The 20,263-nt window shown below is 42.3% G+C and overlaps 1 protein-coding gene across 9 annotated transcripts in view; it reads right to left on the bottom strand.

The window, feature by feature from the left end:
• TNIK (TRAF2 and NCK interacting kinase) overlaps positions 1-20,263 on the bottom strand; it is a 407,441-nt gene that overhangs the window by 59,355 nt on the left and 327,823 nt on the right. For 6 of the 9 annotated variants that reach the window (XM_070803591.1, XM_070803368.1, XM_070803755.1 and 3 more), the window contains exons 13-17: positions 17,945-18,055; positions 16,886-16,972; positions 15,621-15,809; positions 5,525-5,689; positions 1,486-1,725 (exon numbers count right to left, since the gene is read on the bottom strand). In XM_070803591.1, the coding sequence (XP_070659692.1) occupies positions 1,486-1,725; positions 5,525-5,689; positions 15,621-15,809; positions 16,886-16,972; positions 17,945-18,055 (792 nt within the window). The remainder of the gene's footprint in view (positions 1-1,485; positions 1,726-5,524; positions 5,690-15,620; positions 15,810-16,885; positions 16,973-17,944; positions 18,056-20,263) is intronic. The other 3 variants (XM_070803517.1, XM_070803651.1, XM_019959636.2) reach the window with 1 other exon arrangement.

The raw sequence follows: 20,263 nt of genomic DNA, 5'->3' as shown, positions 1-20,263 counted from the left end.
CATTTGGTTCTAAAAGTAAAAGTAAGACAAACTTTTTTTCATTTTCACCAAGAACATCATTGAATAATATATCTACTAACAGAACGATCTTTCTGACCAATCTGATATTTTGTACTAGATATTTTAAAATTATGCTTTGTTTTGATATTATTGCTTAATATATTAAAGAATATTTACAATGAATACAAGTTTTCTTGGTTATTATAAAACATTTTAAGATAAAGACCTAGAAAGACGAGCCAGTGAAGTGATGCAGAATGACCGAATCAGTGCTCCCACCTGCTCAGTTAAATATTACTGCTATTTTTCCTTTTGTATTTGGTCACCTGCAATAGTTGTCGAGAGGGTCTAATGAATCATTAAAACCTAAAACCTTTGTATTGATCTAAAGTTTTTCTTCCAGAGTTATGTGTGCCTGCATGTTTGAAGAGAATGGACCAATGACCTCAAATGTCTCCCCAGCTCTCCTGTCTGCTCCTCTTCCCATCCTGTTTTTCAGATTGAACTTTGCTCCATAAATAACCTTGCCTGATGCCATCCCCAAGACGAGAACAACAAAAAAGCCACCTATCAGCCAATTTCATTTGCAAAATCATGGAAAGTTTTTTGAGAGGAAGATGAGGAAAAATATTTGAAAACATCTGGATAAAAAGTACTATTTTTTTTTCTGGAATCAATAAGGGTATGGATCTATGGAAACTGCGAGGCATTCCATTTATCCCAGCTCCTCAGCTAAGTTCAGGAGAAAGGGAATCCTGAACCAGGAAGAATCTGATGCAACATTTCTCCAGTGTTTTGAAATACTTCAGGTTGTCTGTAGTGAGATGCACAGCCATGTGTTAGGACATTTGGAATGTATAACAGCTTGGTATAGGCAAAAACAAAAACAAATGGAACCAAGCCAGTGGAACAATTGGTCATTTCACCCTACAATTTAATCCTCGGTACAACCTGGCCTAGAGGGAGCTTTCCTTAGTGGAACCAACTAACATATTCTAAGAGCATTACTATTTTCTGAACACCTGTGATGTGGTTTCACTTTGTGCTATCCAAAATAGAAATAAACAAGTTCTTTACTTTTTAATCTGGAAATTTTAAATTTGTCTAGGTATAGATTAAGTCATCAACGAGAATATCCATTATTATTCTATTTCTCAAGATGGATAGTATTAATGAATAGTTTGGAAGGCTTGGGGTTGGGAGTTCTAATTCTGGATACAGGATATATGCTTTCAAGTCCTTCAGCCTACCAGAGCCTCCATTTCTCTGGGGAAAATGGAGATCAGAGATGATGAATGACAAGCCAAGTCTTAGCCTGGGAATGAGGAGGGACGAACACAAATTAGAAGGGACGGTGCTGTGTTATCATGTTCTTTGGTGCTATGAATGGTCTGCAACAGGGGTAATAATAATGGTAACAGTAATAGTAATAATAAACGTTGATGACAATGATAGAGATGACGATAAGAACTCCAGTAATGTTACCTTTGGTGGAATGTCTTCTTCCTGTCGTAACCAAGAGCTTCGGTCAAACTTCTCAATGCGAGTGGGGAGAGGTGGGTTTTCAGAGGTGGGATCTGAGTTCTGGCGTGGCATCTCGACGCGGTGAGAGCTCACATTCAGAGCCTCCTGAAACCCAGACAGGCCCTTCGTGGGCTGCTCATGCACTGACTGGGAGGCGGTCAGGGCAGGTCCCTGGGATTTCACTGCTACCAGATGCGGGATCTAAGCATCAAACCAACATCACAGCAGCATTATTACAAGTACTAGTAGTAGTTGCTCACTTGTGTCCGACTCTTTGTGACCCCAGGGACTGTAGCCCGCCAGGATCCTCTGTCCACGGGATTCTCTAGGCAGTGATTTCTGGAGTGGCCATCCCCTTCTCCAGGGGATCTTCCTGACCCAGGGATCAAACCTGGGTCTCCTGCATTGCAGGCAGATTCTTTACTGTCTGAGTCACCAGGGAAATGCAGATCAACTAGGATCTCATGGGAAGGGAGGATAAAATTTTAGGGAGAAAGAATCAAGAGCACATGGAGCCCATAGAAGCTCTTTGCAGCATGCTTTTCAAAGCTCTCCTAAATTTCCTATTTTAGAGCTGGAGGGCTGGACCAGACTTGCTGGCAAAGAGTTAAATGATGGACTTGGGACTGATAAGAAGTCAGTGAAATAAGTGTCATGATAATAATGATTTCAGTGAACATTTATTGGCCAGCAATACATTTACAAGCACTTCTGATCATACAAACTTCCTCCTTTCAACCTCCTAACTTGGACTTCAGAGAGTGCTCTGTGAAACAAGAATCGCTCTCAAGATCTTTCTTCTTATAAACTCATTAAATACCATGAGCTGGACACAATTATTCTTCTCATTTTACCCATGAGAATTTAAGGTATAGAGAAGGTAAATGACAACCTAGATTTCACAGCTAACATGTGCCAGAGACTGGACTGTAACCTACACATACGCCTAATTCTAGTTCCCATGTTGTAACTCCACAGCCTAACTGCTATGTGATCCTGCTTTCTGGTGAACTGGCTCTTACCACCTAGGGTATTATATATCTCACAACACTAGGATGTTTGTTTTAGAGTTGGAAGTCTCACAATTTGGCATGTATTGATATCGTTCATGCAGGGAAGAAATGCAGACTTTAGGTAGAAATGTTGCTTTTTAAGACAAATCATGACCACCTACAGTTCGGAGAACCCTTCACCCCTCACACTTCCTTGTTCGTGCTCACGTGAGCCTATCTTTTCCTCCAATGTGCAGGGAAGCCCCCAGGAGACAAGAGCCACATCAGACTTCCTCTCTCTGAGTCTAGCACCATGCCTGGCATATTGAAGGTGGTCAATCAATCCTGGCTGGGAAAACATCTAGAGCATTTTCTAAATTAAACTGTTAATTCAATAAACATCAATCTAGTATTTGCTTTGTACCAGGCACCTATCAAACTCTCTTTGGTCTGAAATCTCAGTGCCCAGACTGCTAGAGGACACCTCCACAGCCCTCCTCCACCAGCCTGGCCCTGTTCCTCCTGCGCTTGAGGTCTCATCTCTGGAGCAGCCTTGCCCCAGACTCTTCAGAGCCTCTTGATTCGGGAGCCTGGAATGTTGCTAACTATAGTTCCAAGGAAATCCTCAAAGTCCACTTCAGTTGAGTGTATGCTTCAACGAGAACAGAACTGTAACCAATCAAATTTATATTAAGGTTGTGTAGGTGTGTGCTCAGTTGTGTTCAACTCTTTGCGACCCCTAGGACTATAGCCTGTCAGGCTCCTCTGTCAGGCAATTTCCTGGCAAGAATACTGGAGTGGGTTGCCTTTTCCTTCTCCAGGGGATCTTCCTGACCCAGGGATCGAACCTGCATCTCCTGCATCAAAGGCGGATTCTTTACCTCTGAGCTACCAGGGAAGTCCATATTAAGGCTAAATATCATTAAATATATTAAGCATTAACACAAAAACAAAGCCTGTCTTGCAAATAGGTACCTCAGTGTTCATAAAAGCATGATTTGCAATAGCGAAGACATGGAAAGAAGCAAAATGTCCACTGATAAATGAATAAAGAAAATGTGGTATGTATGTATACGTATACATACACACGCAAACGCGCACACACACATACACAGTGGAATACAACTCAGCTATAAAAAAGAATGAAATACTGCCATTTGCAGGAGCACGGATGGACTCAGAGGTCATCACACTAAGTAAAGTAAATCAAGCAGAGAAAGATAAATACCATATGGTAACACTTCTATGTGGAACTTAAAATATGCCATAAATGAACTTATCTACAAAGCAGACTCACAGACATAAGAACAGACCTGTCATTGCCAAGAGGAGGGGGTGGGGAAGGGATGGACTGGGAGTTTGGGATTAGCAGATACAAACTATTGTATATAGAATGCAAAAATAACAAGGTCCTACCGTATAACACAGGGAACTACACTCAATACCCTGTGATAAATCAGAGTGGAAAAGACTGGAAAAGAATGTGTATATATATGTGTAACTGAATCATATTGCTGTATAGCAGAAACTAACACAACATTGTAAATCGACTATACTTGAATAAAATAAACTTAAAGAATATGCAGTACAAAACACAAACCTACTTTGAAAGAGTCCCTTAAACAAAAACAAAAACTGAAGCTCCTGAAGAACGCTTAATTCAATTAGCTGTCTGTCACAGGATATCAACAGTTTCATTTCCTAGTCACTTTCACGTAGTTTCTTAAGTTTTCTCTCTACTCTCTCCTTTTATAAGGAAAAACTTTCCTAAAAAGTCAAAGTGGGGTTTTTTAAAGAGAAACTTTGTGTGTTTTGAACTCATGGATGCTTAGGCCTGAACTCATTATATACAAATAAAAACAAAAAAGGCAAGATAAGCTAATTTGGCTAGTACTGAAGAATTTTGGACCTCATATACTAAAGGCAAACTTAAAATCAAGAATTCTTGATTGCATCTGCTCTGAAACTCCAGTTCAATAGCATTACATATATCAAAGGTGCCCTCAGAACACCTGTGGGAGTGTTGACACAGGTGGGCACCTGGAAGAAACTTGACACGTTTAGGTGAGAACTGCTGTGTAACCCCTCTTTTTTATGAAATTTCATCCTACATCTCAATTCCTACTTCATTTTTGGTATACACAATTTAAAAAATTCCTCTAAAACTTCCAGAAGCTTCCCACTTATCTAAAAGTGAATAAATCTTTTCTTTTCCAAATAGCTTAAAACAGTGGTTCTGAAACGTCAAAGTGTATCAGAATCACCTGGAGGCTGTTAAATTACAGACTTCCAGCCCCACCCCTAGAGTTGCTGATCAGTAGTCTGGGTTGGGCCTGAGAATCTGCATTTCTACCAAGTTTCTGGGTGATGTTGATCCTGCTGCCCTAGGGACCACATTTTTAAAACCACTGGCTTAGAAAACACAATTTTACTTCATCTAGTCCATTTAACTTTTCCAGTTTCAGGCTCATGTCAAAATTCCAAGGAACAAAAGATAATGTAACAGTTTATAGACACATCAAGCTTCCTTGGTGGCTCAGGTGGTAAAGAATCTGCCTACAATGCCAAAAACCTGGGTTTGATCCCTGGAGAAGGGAATGGCTACCCACTCCTATATTTTTACTGGAGAATTTCATGGACAGAGGAGCCTGGTGGGCTACAGTCCATGGGGTCACAAAGAGGTCTACATAAATTTTAGCTTTGGTAATTTCAACTCACAGGATGCCTGTTCTGGACTAGCAGGAGCTTCTATGGGTCTCTTGAGAGGCCAATTTACCAAGAAGTGACTTTGCAGTTAGCTTAAAGCTAAGAATGGGGCTTTTTTCCTTCTCTCTTCTCCCTCTGTCTTACACATTCAGTGGGGTCTCCTATCTTACTAGAGATTTGATAGGAAAAGCCATGATTTGGCTGGTCTGATACCCAAATCCATGTTACTATTCCCTGTTACTTTTATTAGACTTTATTGTACACCTTGTTGAAAAACCCAGTGGAATGAAGGGACGCTGTACCTGGGGATCGACTGATCTGAGCATGGGGGGTGTCCGAGCAGGCTGAACCCCACTGATGCTGAAGGACTCCGACCGTGGGGGCAGGTTGGGGTCTGATATCCTGTTGGCAACCTTGTGAGGCATGGCAGGTGAACTCTGCCGGTTGAGCCTTGACCGTTCTTCTACCTAGAAAACAAACAAACAAAAAAGAAGTGCTTCAATGGATAGAAGCTGATTTATTTCCTAGTCAGGATTTTGTGTAGTCACCTGCACAGCCATTTTGCATCCCTCCAATCAAATCATTTTAGAAAGTCGAAGCTCTATCTGCTCTGCATCAAAAATCTGCAGAAAGCTCTTTTCTGTCAGAGTAAATAACAGCATGGAAAACACATAGAATACTTAAGGCCTCACCCTTCCATTGCCCATTATCTCGTGCTACTGTATTGGCTGAGAATTTGGGACCTGCTTTTTAAGAGTTTCTCATGCATCAGCTGGAGCACTGTCCTGTTGATTGGTCACAAATCCAGGGCTCAGTCAGGGAGAGAGGCAACTATGTCAGGTATTACAATTGTTTGGGGAAAACAGAAAATTGCTTTGAGCTGACAAATCAGACAGGACGGGGAAGAACACAGAAGGGCTGATAAGAGGATGTGCCGAGCACACTCGCCCTCCATCGCTTCCTGAGCCCTACTCATGGGCAAGTGGGAGTCTTGCTCAATGAGCATGGCTTGTCTTAAACTGACTTCCTGTATCTTTTTGTTCTCTCTTGAGGGCCTTTTCTTTGCAGGTGTCTCCCTTCCTGTTCCCTAAACTGCACTGCCCCGCTGCATTTTTGCCATTCCAGCCTGGACTCCACTCTCTCTCTCTTCCCTCTCTCCTGCCTGTATTTCCACACATGGCGCTTGTTCTTGCTTCTCCTCTCCTCTCCAGCCCTCTGGACACTTCATTCCCTTGTCACTCCCTTTTTTTGCAGAGTCTCTCTCAGCCCAGAGGAGATAACTGAACAGAAGTGCTTCACAGGGAAGGCTCAAAGGACCCGAGAAGGCTATCTTTATAAGCAAAAGTCACCCTTAGACAATCTGTGGCAGAGGACAAATTATAAATAAAAATGTAGATAAACAAAATGTACACTGCAAGACGTGACTTAAAATCTTCAACAGCTTTAAAAGGTCTTAGCACTTTTCTCCAGATCCACCTTGTCCTGTCCTTTATTTCTTCAGGGTCAATTTGACAGTTGTAATTTCCAAACCCACTGGGGCAATAATTCCACCCTGATGCCCATTAACTCTCTTCTGCTGACTCACTATCTTTGTGTTGTAATAGCCTGTTACGGAACCCACATGTGGGTCCTCAAGACATATTTGTATGTAACAGCTAAGATCCTTTATTCATTTTACTTCCTGATTTGAAATAAAAAGTCAAAAGGGCTCTTCTTTCCCATCCTATTCTGAATATTCCTAGAGGCAGACTCAGTCTCATACACGAAGTCTATTTTTAAAACTCTCAAATTAACTATAAACATGTTAACATGTTAAGATGTGCTACAGTAGAGGAAACCACCCTTCTGCCTCTACACAAGAGTCATCTGAACACCTCTTCCCTGGCCATGGCTGTGCATGTATGTGCAACTGACATCCAGTTGACTTTGGTTTTGAAATTCCATGTCTCAGAAGCTTACCACACACCAAATAAGATAATCAGCAAAAAACCAGGGATATAAACCAGAACATGTATACTTTGTGGAAGTATGTGTGTGTAAAAAGTATTACATCAGCAATAATTGTTTAGCTATTGTGTTGAGCAAAAGGAAAGAACAAAGCCAGCTTTGAGATGAGAACACAAACAGAAAGTCCTGCAAAGACAGCCCTAGATAAACTGAGACCAAGGCATGCAACGTATTGTTTTTTCCAAATACTAGACTCTTTGAGAAGATGACTATTTCTACTGCTAAGTCGCTTCAGTCGTGTCCGACTCTGTGCGACCCCATAGATGGCAGCCCACTAGGCTCCTCCATCCCTGGGATTCTCCAGGCAAGAACACTGGAGTGGGTTGCCATTTCTTTCTCCAATGCATGAAAGTGAAAAGTGAAAGTAAAGTCGTTCAGTCGTGTCCAACTCTTAGCGACCCCAAAGACTGCAGCCCACCAGGCTCCTCCATCCATGGGATTTTCCAGGCAAGATTAGTGGAGTGGGGTGCCATTGCCTTCTCCATGACTATTTCTAGACCACCGGAATTAGTCAAGTATTAGTCATTTTCTTATTTCTAGGGAAGATCATTAAATAGAAAAATCACATGTATGGGTACCCCTCAATATTCAAACCATTGCAGTCTGAGGTCAGAAATCCAAGAGGTTCAATTCATCTTCAGATATATAATTGTTTATCCAAACTGTAGCCACTTCTTACCAGATATTTACAAACCAAATATTGTAAGGAAGTTAAGATACCTGCCATTCTTATTTTTTTAGCCATAAAATATCTTTAGATTGTTTTAAACCCACATTTAGAAACAGTACATTAAAAACAACAGCTGAAAAGTCTGTCCCCAAAGATCTCCATTGAACAAGGAAACCATTTTTGAGATGAAGAATTCTTTTGGCAACTGCCAGCAACAAACCTCCAGGAAAGGAAGCACCTTTGTCTCTAATAGGACCGTGGGCCACATACGCCCTAAAACCGTTGTTAGAAATGAGTGGGGCACAAAGGGGGATGCTGATTTTCCCAGGCAGTTAATGGGTCTGATTAGTCATGTGTGGATACCTTTTTGTTCAGTTGCTAAGTCATGCCTGACTCTTAGCGACACCATGGACTGCAGCACACCAGGCCTCCCTGTCCTTCACTATCTCCCTAAGCTTGCTCAAACTCATGTCCACTGAGTTGATGATACCATCCAACCATCTTATCCTCTGTCACCCCCTTCTCCTTCTGCCCTCAATCCTTCCCAGCATCAAGGTCTTTTCCAGTGAGTTGGCTCTTCGCATCAGGTGGCCAAAGTATTGGAGCTTCAGCTTCAGCAACAGACCTACCAATGAATATTCAGGGTTGATTTCCTTTAGGATCGACTGGTTTGATCTCTTTGCTGTCCAAAGGACTCCTAAGAGTCTTCTCCAGCACCACAATTTGTGTGTGGATATCACTAATGTATTTCTAGTAACATTGCCTATGCCTTCTCTCAGTTCGTTTACATACTAAATCCTACCATCAGTATGTTTCAGTCTTTACCATCGTAAAATATATGGTATGAATAATCTATTGTTACACTCTGCAGATTATTTCAGGATGAACCCAATGTGATGAGATTTCCTGGGTTGGAATTTGTCCCAAGAATCTGAAAATCTGTATAAGTGTAACAGTGAGGCATCAGGCTACTCTGTCTCAAGAAAATCTTGTCCTAAAGTCTTCAGGAAGATAACGCTATCTGTTGCTTTTGCACCAAAGGAACAGCGTGAATACTGGAGTAAAGATACCAAATCAAACATCCTAGTAACTGTTTCAGATGGACAAAGGTCTGTCCTCCTGATTCATCACATCTTATGTTTACTAATTGAACACTGAGTGAGACACAAGAGGTGTTTTCCTCCAGATTAAGAATATATGTGATTAAAAACTGGGTTTCAATGGAGATATATTCTTCCTTTTATGATATGATTTAAAAAAAAATGAGTCTTCACTTCAACCTCCTGCTACCAAGAAGATGTAAAATATCTTAAGTACCACCAAAAAAGTGTTCTAGTAGCACTGTATAAAGAATGTCAAGATGCCATTCCATAACAACAGAAGACATCTGTTAGAAAGGAGTTCATACTTGATGGGATTATCAACAAATATAGAGAACTACATTAGGAGAGAAAGATCAATTTTACCATAGAATCAGGCTTTTTTCTTATTAAAAGAATCATTTTACCATCAAAACTAAAATAACTTTGAATAGGTTTGAATCACTTCTGCAGAAATGCTATATTATTTATTACAGCATTACAGGGAAAAATAAAAAATAACTGTGGTCTCAGAAATAAGATTCCACTCCAGGCAGGACTGTGTTGCCCAGTGGGTAACAGAAGACCTGAAAATAAATGTGTTGATTACAAGATTTAAAAAAATTTTCAAAATAAGTAACCATGTTGAAACATGTATACAAGTATAAACATTACATCAATGTCAATTGTTAAATTGTTTTGTGCATTTGAAAACAATTTACAACTTCTAATGTCTCACAGAGCAATAAGAAATGTTATCTGCTGAGAGATTTCAAAACAAAATCATAGAAGTAGTTTTTAAAATGTTGACAACAAAATATATTTACTGTCATATGGGTGTATTTTAATAACACTTTATTAAATATATGACTGTAGGGTCTGTGGGAGTCTATGTAGGTCTTCGAAGTCCTGCTTAAGAGCTAGTATATGGTGAATTGAACACAACTGTATGGGAAATTTTCCCCTCTAAGTGGACAAAACATTTGATTTCTGTCTTTACTGGCAGTGCTGGAGGAAGAGAAAGAAGTTAAGATAAAGAAGTTCAATGACCTTTAAGTCCTCATTAGGTATTCTGATCCTGCACTCACTGGGCACATGAAGAGGTGAGTCATGCTGTCTTTTGGCAAAACCACATGGGAAGATGGTTACTGAGCAAGACTGGGGCTATCCCTTCTCTGGGGCACCTTGGAGGACAGAGGAAACACTCATTCCTTGTTGAGTTTGCTCAAATTCATGTCCATTGAGTTGGGGATGCCATCTAACTATTTCATCCTGTCACGTCCTTCTCCTCCTGCCCTCATTCCTAGGGAATGCTTGAAATGTAGTCTTGTCAAAGATAAGGCCCTGGGGTACTTTACCAAGATCTACTCCTAACCAAGGATTGCACAAGAAAAGTATAGATCCTCGTGTGAATGGACAACTTCAAAGTACAGAGGCCAATCTTTAGCAGGCTGAGATGAGAAATTAACAAGTGTGTATCCATCACGGGAGAGAGGTAAGTGGAGGAGATGGGAGATGCATGTGAACTGCTCATGTGAAATCCCAACCAGAAACAACAGAGGCAAAACACTTATTCCTTGTGGTCAACAACAGCCTTTGGAGCAAAACAGAAATACGTTGACTACTTCATTTGCAGTTGTAGAGTGCCTACAGTTTCAATGGCACATTCACACACGATTGCCCAGGATCCTCCCAACTTTGAGAGAGAAAGTACAGATGGGTAGGCTATACCCCAGGAAGGCTAGGACACTTCAGGGTCACACAGCCTGGAAGTGGAAGAATGAGAACTCAAACGAGCTCTTTCCTATTTCCTGCCAGGTCTGTTTCATGCTAAATCTTAAGAGAGATAAACAGAAACTAAGGAAAGATGGGAACAGAGCTGTAAACTCTCTAAATATTTATATGAGAGCTCATATAAAATAACTCAAATAAAAAGAAAAAAAAAGTATCAGTGTAGAGCAGAGAAAACAAGTGGAGAAGGAGTTCTTATATACAGGAATTTCATAGCCCAGTGAACTGATGGGATATAAAGAGACATCTTGGCCCATCATTTGCTAAATAAAACCATGACCAGATGACTGGCATGTATTACAGAGAAAGAACATGATGAAGTGTTAAAAAAAAAAGGAAAATGCCATCTCATGCAATACTCATAGATAGAGCATTCTGTTGCTGCTGTGTGTTGGTGAAAATTAAAAAAAAATATATTGTCAGGCCCCAATAATCACAAGCCATTATAAGAAATAGGAATCTGTACCATTATAAAGAAAAGGGCTTTAAAAGAAAAGGAGTATCCATCTTTCAGAAAGAGCCAGTGTGGGAGGTGGGGGGGGGGGGATCTTTAAATTTTGCTGATGTTTAATATAGTATATCATATTGATGTTTTTACAGAACAAATTTGACTTACATTCCATTCAAAAATGGCAGAGAATTTGAAAGGAGTGAGAATGTCCACTACCTCTCCTTTTGAAGGAGACATTGGTGTTCCTTTCTGGCTGAGATCTGAAAATCAAAGCTAATGTGACATTTAGGACAACCAGAATACTCAGGAAAAGGATAGAGAGAAGAGTTCAACAAGATTTGCCAACAATTGAGTGTTTCCATTTGTTCTCGCTACATCTGACAAATTAATAAAAAAGGAAATGAGAAACATGATGACGACTTATGTTTTACAAAATGAAGGAACAAAACCATGAAGGATGAACCATTGTAACAACATTACACTGCTAATGAAAAAAATGCAGATTTACTGTAAGGAAGAGAAATAAGTGGATGGAAAAGTAACCAAAGAAGGAAAACTCAGGATGATGAGAAGGTGTGTTGGTGATTTCGCTGCTAAGTCCTGTCTGACTTTTGTGACTCCACTGACAGCCTACCAGGCTCCTCTGTCCATGGGATTCTCCAGGCAGGAATACTGGAGTGGGTTGCTATTTTCTTCTCCAGGGGATCTTCCAGACCCAGGGACTGAACCTGGGTCTCCTGCATTGCAGGCAGATTCTTTACCAACTGAGCCACCAGGGAAGCCCAGAAGGTATAGAGGTGAGTTACAAATCAAATACAGGAGCAGATTACAAAAGAGGCAGCTGTAAGTGGAAGACAGCTGGCTGGTGTCTTCAAAGGCACATGGTACAAAAAAGCTCAGAGCCTCTATCACAGGAGACCATGCCATTGCTGCCACCTCATCCTTGGTGAGGATATTTTCAAGTTTATAGCCTGGCATTTGGAAAAGAAAATGGTCCCTCTTTTTATACCTCCAAAAGACAGTTAAACCTGGGTTCTTTTTATCGATTGATAACTAAAACACTGCTGAGCTAGAAATTCTGTCCATATCTAAAGTCTTGAAATGTATTTTACTGTTTGGCTACTTTGAACTTCACCTACCTCCCTACTATAAGAAAGCAAAGAAATCTGTAAATAAAGTTCTAGAAGAAAAGTTCATACATTGCTGATAGAAGCACTGAAAGATCTAGACAATAAGGATCCTTACAGTCATTTTTATCCCCATCTTAGGAAGTGGGTGTTAAAAAAATGATGAATCAAACTCAGGCAGATAATCATTTGTTTTTACTTGTATACCAGTTGCTACAATCCCCAATTTAGCCCTGTCATTCATTCTATCATTTAAATGTTTCATCTTTCTTCTAAAACAGGAACACCCACTCAAAGACTTGGGAACTGCTTCATGAAGAGATAGGTGGTTAGTTGGAAGCTGCATTATGTTAACCAGACCCAGGAAGATAGGATTAAATACAAAATCCAAAAAGAAGGTGACCCTAGTGGTAAAGGATCTGCCTGTCAATGCAGGAGACAGAAAAGATGCTGGTTCGATCCCTGGGTTGGGAAGATCCTCTGGAGTAGGAAATGGCAACCCACTCCAGTATTCTTGCCTGGGGAATCCCATGGACAGAGGAGCCTGGTGGGCTACAGTTCATGGGATTGCAAAGAGTTGGACACGAGTAAGCACACAGGCACACACACACATGTCCAAAAGTGCATGAAGCCCAGAAGAAGAATACCAGCTATCAGGAAGCCAGAGACCTTGGAAGATGTCACCCACCAGAGGTGGGCCAGACTTAGGATGGCCTGGGAACCTCACATCAAGAGTAACTGATGACACAACCATGCTGTTTGCACACCCATTATCTAACTTTTCTTTACACTAGGAGCCTGGCCGAGAAGCACAGGGGAATTACGAAGTCTAGAAAATTTCCCTCGTGATATCTGCAGAGATGCGCCCCCAGGAATGCCATGGCTCCTGAAACCTTGGCGCCCTTGAATTAGTTCTGAATAGAGAGGACAGGCCAGCCAATTTAACGATGAGGACAGATGGTAACTAGAAAACAATGAAGTTAAAATGTTTAAGTGAAAATAAGAATGTGCTGAGTAGTGGTGAAAGGAAGGAAGTGGAAACTGTTTGACGTTTCTTCCCCTTTCCTGGTACATTTGTGTATGAGGGAGCTGTCCAGGGGAAAGGAGATTGTGGTATACTTTACAAGGCATCCCAGTCCTCTCCAGGTGGTGTCTGGAGGGATCTGTAGGTGTCTCTTTCCTAAACTTATGCTTGGGGCTGGGAGCACTGCAGGACAGGTGGTCATGCATCCCAGAGAGGCCATTTAACGATGCAGCACTTCTTGGAGGAGACGAGCTACTTGTATGGACGCATGAGTTCATGCCCCAAGGTCCACATGGGTCTCTAAGGCCCTTCTTACTTGCAGAAATAGACAACTGGGGGCTCATCACTTTGGAGATGTTTGGAAAGGATACACAAATGACTTGGGGTCCTGACTCTCGAGGTGGGCTACATCCTTGGGAGTGAGATCGCTTTCTTGATCTCACTGTGGTCCTTGAAGCTCCCTGAGGCTTCAGGTGATCTTCAAGACCAAGTCTAATAGGATAAGCTGTTTCATCCTTCCTCCGTGAGTGATGCTCAAACGAGAGTCCTGATCTGGAACCATTAATTTCTGTAGGTGCTAACTTAGTAGAGGCTAGTTTTTCAGCCGTCTGAACATCTGCCATGATCAGGAGCTGTGAATCTGCTTTAGCTGAGGGTTTCAGCTTGGCATGGTTTAGCAGTGGAAGAAAGCGGCACATCTTTGCTAGCCAGGAAGCATGTCAGCTGCTGTTTAACAGCAGTGATTCTGCTTAACTGGAAGAACAGATGCGTTGTTAAAGGGTTGGTGCTATATCTGCGGGTAGGATCACAAAACTGAATTACTGACCTGGGGCAGTTTTTACTGACATAGGTAAATACAAATCACATTTAAGGGAAAGTGATCAAAAATGTTCTTTATATTGAACAGAATGATTTTCTCTACAGATTTAGTTTTTAAGTCTTAAAAAAAAAATGTTACCAGTTTTATAAAAAATAATACACTCATGAAGGATTTAAACAAAAAGCTTAAATAAAAGACTCTAGTTTCTACTCCTCATACACAACCATTTTTTATATTACAACAACATAATTTCAAGTGTATTCTATACATATGTAAGGAGAAGGCAATGGCAACCCACTCCAGTACTCTTGCCTGGAAAATCCCAGGGACAGGGGAGCCTAGTGGGCTGCAGTCTATGGGGTCGCACAGAGTCGGACAAGACTGAAGCGACTTAGCAGCAGCATACATATGTAAGATAGAACAGAAAATAAAAAAATTATAAAAATAGGGTCTTATGTAAGAAATCCAGTTCTAGTAATATTGTAGTCTAGATAACTTGAAATAAGCTCTAGCTATAAATATCTGAAGATACTAGGACAAAATGTAAAGTAATACAAATCACTCTTTTGAATGACTAGTTTTGCTTACAGGAAAATAAAGGAAATCATTAGGTGCTAACCCTAACCCTTCTTTAGTCTAGTAGTTGAGCAAATGAAGGATCATTCCCATGAAAGTATTTGTAAAATATTTAAATGACCTCCGACCCTGTAAGTGAAGCACAACCACAAGTCTGGGACCAACTGTGTCTTCACTGGTACCACAGAAGATTAGAGGATATTCGTGACAATACCAACCGTCAGTTTCAGGGTCTAGGTACAGATAGGAAATTATCCTACCTAGAATTCCTGAAGTCTTAAATCACATTCTTCCACTCCTCCAGCCACAAACTCAACTGGATTCCAGTACAGAAAAAGATTCTTTGCTTCCTGCTGTTACTTACAAAAAAGAACCACAAATGGATTGTGGTATAGAAATAAGGTTACGCTGCTGCTGCTGCTGCTGCTGCTGCTAAGTCGTTTCAGTCGTGTCTGACTCTGTGCGACCCCAGAGACGGCAGCCCACCAGGCTCCCCCGTCCCTGGGATTCTCCAGGCAAGAACACTGCAGTGGGTTGCCATTTCCTTCTCCAATGTGTGAAAGTGAAAAGTGAAAGTGAAGTTGCTGAGTCTTGTCCGACTCTTAGCAACTCCATGGACTGCGACCCACCAGGCTCCTCCATCCATGGGATTTTCCAGGCAAGAGTGCTAGAGTGGGGTGCCATTGCCTTCTCCGAAATAAGGTTATAGTTCTTCCCAAAACAAAGCATGTGTGTCTCATACAAGTTATTTCCCAGCTTTGTAGTTTAACTCTCTGTTTCTACGGGAGAAACTCATTATGGCCCCTATACTCAAGGCAAGGTAGGTATAGGCTGTACTTGTTCGCTTACTTACCTCCTTGGCCCATGCTGGTTTCTCACTAGGACTCATCCCTTCTTTGTAATGATACAGTGGCTTCTTCTCCACAGGCCTCTGCTCCTGCCGCTGATGCTGAAGAGAAACCAAGTAGTCTCTCTCTTGCTTCAGTTGTCTCTGTAGCCTTTCTGCTTGTCTCTGTTCTTCCAACTGCTTGCGCTTATATTCCTGTCCAGATCAGGAAAGGAGAATAAAGAAAAGGCTAAATTACCATAGGGAAACCATTGGCCCGTACCAGGGAAGCATGCAATGGAAGCAAAAGAGATGATAAATAACAAAGGACCTTAATACCAACAAAATCACAAGAAGACACAGGGATGAGCCATAGAGATAAGGTACAGCCTCGGGTTAGCATCTACACAGAATGTGGCATTTAACGAAAACACTACTGTTTTAATGGCAACCCCTACAGAACACCACCCTTCACAAAGTGACTTGTCCTCGATGAACTGCAACCAAGAAAATGGCAACAATGAGGATATTTGGACGGTCAGCGCACAACCCCTGTAAGGAACTATCCACTTCCTGGTTTAATCATTAAACTATTCAAACATGTACAAAACAGAATAAGAACCTAAAGATACTGCCTACATCATCTTTTGTTTGACAAAACTTGGACCAACAGAAACCGTTAGCAAAAACGTGTACAGGCTAAAAAAAAAAAAAAATCACAGTGCCACTGAATAAAAAGTTAAGTTAAAAAAAAAAAAAGAAGGATACACCAAGCAGCTCATTTGGAGAGCAGTGCAATAAGGCTAAAAAAACACCAAAACACTTCAAGTGGAAGCTGCCTGAGCAGGGAACACAAAATGTTCCCATCATGAGGGTAAAACTAATAGTCTGCAAATGAAATACGACTCCAGAGCTGAGTGGTTTCCTATGGATGAGGGATACTCTGCTGTGATTGTATTCCAGCATGTTGCAAATGACTGCGAACGTTACTCTGCAATAAACACAGTGGGTCTCAGAAACAGCCTGAACTTGTACTAAGACTGGATTCACAAGTTTTGCAAATGGCTGGCGTTAATAAAGAATGTGCAACAAGTATATTCAAAGCGGTGACTCGGCACCCTGGGTCAGGAAACTCATTAAGTTTTAGAAGATTTTCCAGGTCTATGAGGCTGGGTGGATCCCCATTTCCTGACTGGCACGTTAGAGGAGACCACACACACACACACACACACACACACACACACACACGAGATGGACACAGAGCAGACCAGTGGGCTTGGCATTCCCATTACCAGAAGTAGAGCTTGTTCATGCAGTAGCTGCTGCTGTAAGATCTCTAGCTGCCTCTGCTCCTCCTCCAGCTGTCGCCTGATGTACTCCTGGAGAGGCAGGCAGCAGAGAATGCAGAGGAACACGAGAGGGAAAGGGAGAGAGAAAGAACCAGTAATTTCAAAGGTGAGAAGAAACTGCCAAGTGAAGTGTGGAAGCAGGGAAAAAAATACCCAAACACCTCTTCACTAAATAGGAAAGATACCCAGCACCACAGCAAAAGCACTTCAGTGCAGTCAAAGGCACAACAGCAGCGGATGGAGACAGCTCAATGCTTTGCTGTGACTATCTGGTTTTGAGAACCCAGCTTTTGTTGTTGTTAAAGTATTATCCATATATTTTCTGTTTTTTGGTCATGTGGCATCTTAGTTCCCAGACCAGGGCTCGAACCTGTGCCCCCTGCAGCAGAAGCATGGAGTCTTAACCAGTGGCAAGTCCTGAGAACCCAGCTTATTTTAAAACTTTTCATTATAGGCTCCCTCTTTACAGGCTACCTGAGATTAACAAGGCTATACAGTTCAGAGGCTCCCCATTGTAAGCAGTGGGGATAAAATAACGACTGAATGCTGTCATGAACTGTCTTTGTAAAGGAACCATCCTGCAGTTTCACTGCACTGTCAGAACATGATTCTAACAAAGAGAGAAAGGGGCTGCATCGATGGCCCAGAGTCATGGAGACCAGAGCAGCGTGAGTAGAAAAGCTCTTCTGAAGCGATGAAAGAGGAGGACTTGGCTCATTTATCATGCCCCAGTGCTACTTTCAGAGCCGGTGCCCTGGGCTGGGAGAAGCATGACATCAAGGTGTCAGGGGACTTCGGCCTGGGGAGGAAGCCAGGTTGAATGAGCAGGCTTTGCCAAGGTTGTGCATTTGACTTCTTGAACAGGCGAGAATAGTTGCTGGAGCAAGAGTAAAAACCGGCTTAAGCCGAGCAGACCTAGGAGAAGGTGACCCACAGCCCAGAGGCGGCTGGTGCTGGTGTTCACGTGGGGCCATCTGTAGGGCTCCCAGGTCCCCGCTGTACCTGCTCGTGCTCTGCGCGCCGCCTCTCCTCCTCCCGGCGCATCTGCTCCTCATAGTGTCTGCGCTGCTCCCTCTCTTGCTGTTTCCGCAGCTCCTTCTCTCGCCTTTGTTGCTGTGGGGAAAAGCAGACAGCCATGAAGGAAATCAGCAGGGAGAGCTGCAGAGCTGTGGATATGACTGACTGTTCATGAGATGCCTGCACGCCTGAGGGTCTCTCACCTGTCCTATTTGGGGACACATTGGTCAGGATGGGGTGACAGCAATTCAGTATTTATCACAGAGATGAGCTCTCCAGGTTTACCCATCTCCCAAGATGTTCCCGTTCAGAGCATCCTCCCAGTTGCCTGATGGGGGTTTTCAAATCAGGGGTGGGTAACTCGGATGGATAGCTTCCCTGGTGGCTCAGTGGTAAAGAATCTGCCCGTCAATGCAGGAGACGTGGGTTCAATCCCTGGGTGGGGAAGATCTCCTGGAGAAGGAAATGGCAAGCCAATCCAGTATTCTTGCCTGGGAAATCCAATGGACAGAGGAGGTAGGCGGGCTGCTGTCCATGGGGTCACAAAGAGTCACATATGACTTAGTGGCTAACCAACACCACCACTGATGTATAATAAATTAGTCATTTTATATATCAAGCTGTGAGATTCTATAGACTTTAAAGCACATTCATAATGCAAATGCTGTTCAATGTTTTTGACACCTTGTAGGGCAGGAGTTGTGGCTGCGTGGGCGCAAGAGGGCCTAAAGGAGATATCCCACGTTGAAGGTCAGGAAGGGCGGCAGTGAGGAGATATCCCTTGTCCAAGGTAAGGAGCAGCGGCTGTGCTTTGCTGGAGCAGCCGTGAAGAGATACCCCACGCCCAAGGTAAGGGAAACCCAAGTAAGACAGTAGGTGTTGCAAGAGGGCATCAGAGGGCAGACACACTGAAACCATAAAACTAGTCAATCTAATCACACTAGGACCACAGTCTTGTCTAACTCAATGACACTAAGCCATGCCCGTGGGGCCACCCAGGACGGGCGGGTCATGGTGGAGAGGTCTAACAGAATGTGGTCCACTGGAGAAGGGAATGGCAAACCACTTCAGTATTCTTACCTTGAGAACCCCATGAACAGCATGAAAAGGCAAAATGATAGGATACTGAAAGAGGAACTCCCCAGGTCAGTAGGTGCCCAATATGCTACTGGAGATCAGTGGAGAAATAACTCCAGAAAGAATGAAGGGATGGAGTCAAAGCAAAAACAATACCCAGTTGTGGATGTGACTGGTGATAGAAGCAAGGTCCGATGCTGTAAAGAGCAATATTGCATAGGAACCTGGAATGTCAGGTCCATGAATCAAGGCAAATTGGAAGTGGTCAAACAAGAGATGGCAAGAGTGAATGTAGACATTCTAGGTATCAGCGAACTAAAAAGGACTGGAATGGGTGAATTTAACTCAGATGACCATTACATCTACTACTGCGGGCAGGAATCCCTCAGAAGAAATGGAATAGCCATCACGGTCAACAAAGGACTCCGAAATGCAGTACTTGGATGCAATCTCAAAAACGACAGAATGATCTCTGTTCGTTTCCAAGGCAAACCATTCAATATCACAGTAATCCAAGTCTATGCCCCAAACAGTAACGCTGAAGAAGCTGAAGCTGAACGGTTCTATGAAGACCTCCAAGAACTTTTAGAATTAACACCCAAAAAAGATGTCCTTTTCATTACAGGGGACTGGAATGCAAAAGTAGGAAGTCAAGAAACACCTGGAATAACAAGCAAATTTGGCTTTGGAATACGGAATGAAGCAGGGCAAAGACTAATAGAGTTTTGCCAAGAAAATGCACTGGTCATAGCCAACACCCTCTTTCAACAACACAAGAGAAGACTCTACACATGGACATCACCAGATGGTCAACACCGAAATCAGACTGATTATATTCTTTGCAGCCAAAGATGGAGAAGCTCTATACAGTCAACAAAAACAAGACCGGGGGCTGACTGTGGCTCAGATCATGAACTCCTTATTGCCAAATTCAGACTGAAATTGAAGAAAGTAGGGAAAACCACTAGACCATTCAGGTATGACCTAAATCAAATCCCTTATGATTATACAGTGGAAGTGAGAAATAGATTTAAGGGCCTAGATCTGATAGATAGAGTACCTGATGAACTATGGAATAAGGTTCGTGACATTGTACAGGAGACAGGGATCAAGACCATCCCCATGGAAAAGAAATGCAAAAATGCAAAATGGCTGTCTGGGGAGGCCTTACAAATAGCTGTGAAAAGAAGAGAAGCGAAAAGGAAAGATATAAGCATCTGAATGCAG

Source organism: Bos indicus, chromosome 1, assembly GCF_029378745.1.
Source record: "Bos indicus isolate NIAB-ARS_2022 breed Sahiwal x Tharparkar chromosome 1, NIAB-ARS_B.indTharparkar_mat_pri_1.0, whole genome shotgun sequence".
NCBI classification, from domain to species: domain Eukaryota; kingdom Metazoa; phylum Chordata; class Mammalia; order Artiodactyla; family Bovidae; genus Bos; species Bos indicus.
Note: the sequence above shows the minus strand (reverse complement) of the source record. Positions and strands in the feature narration are given on the sequence as shown.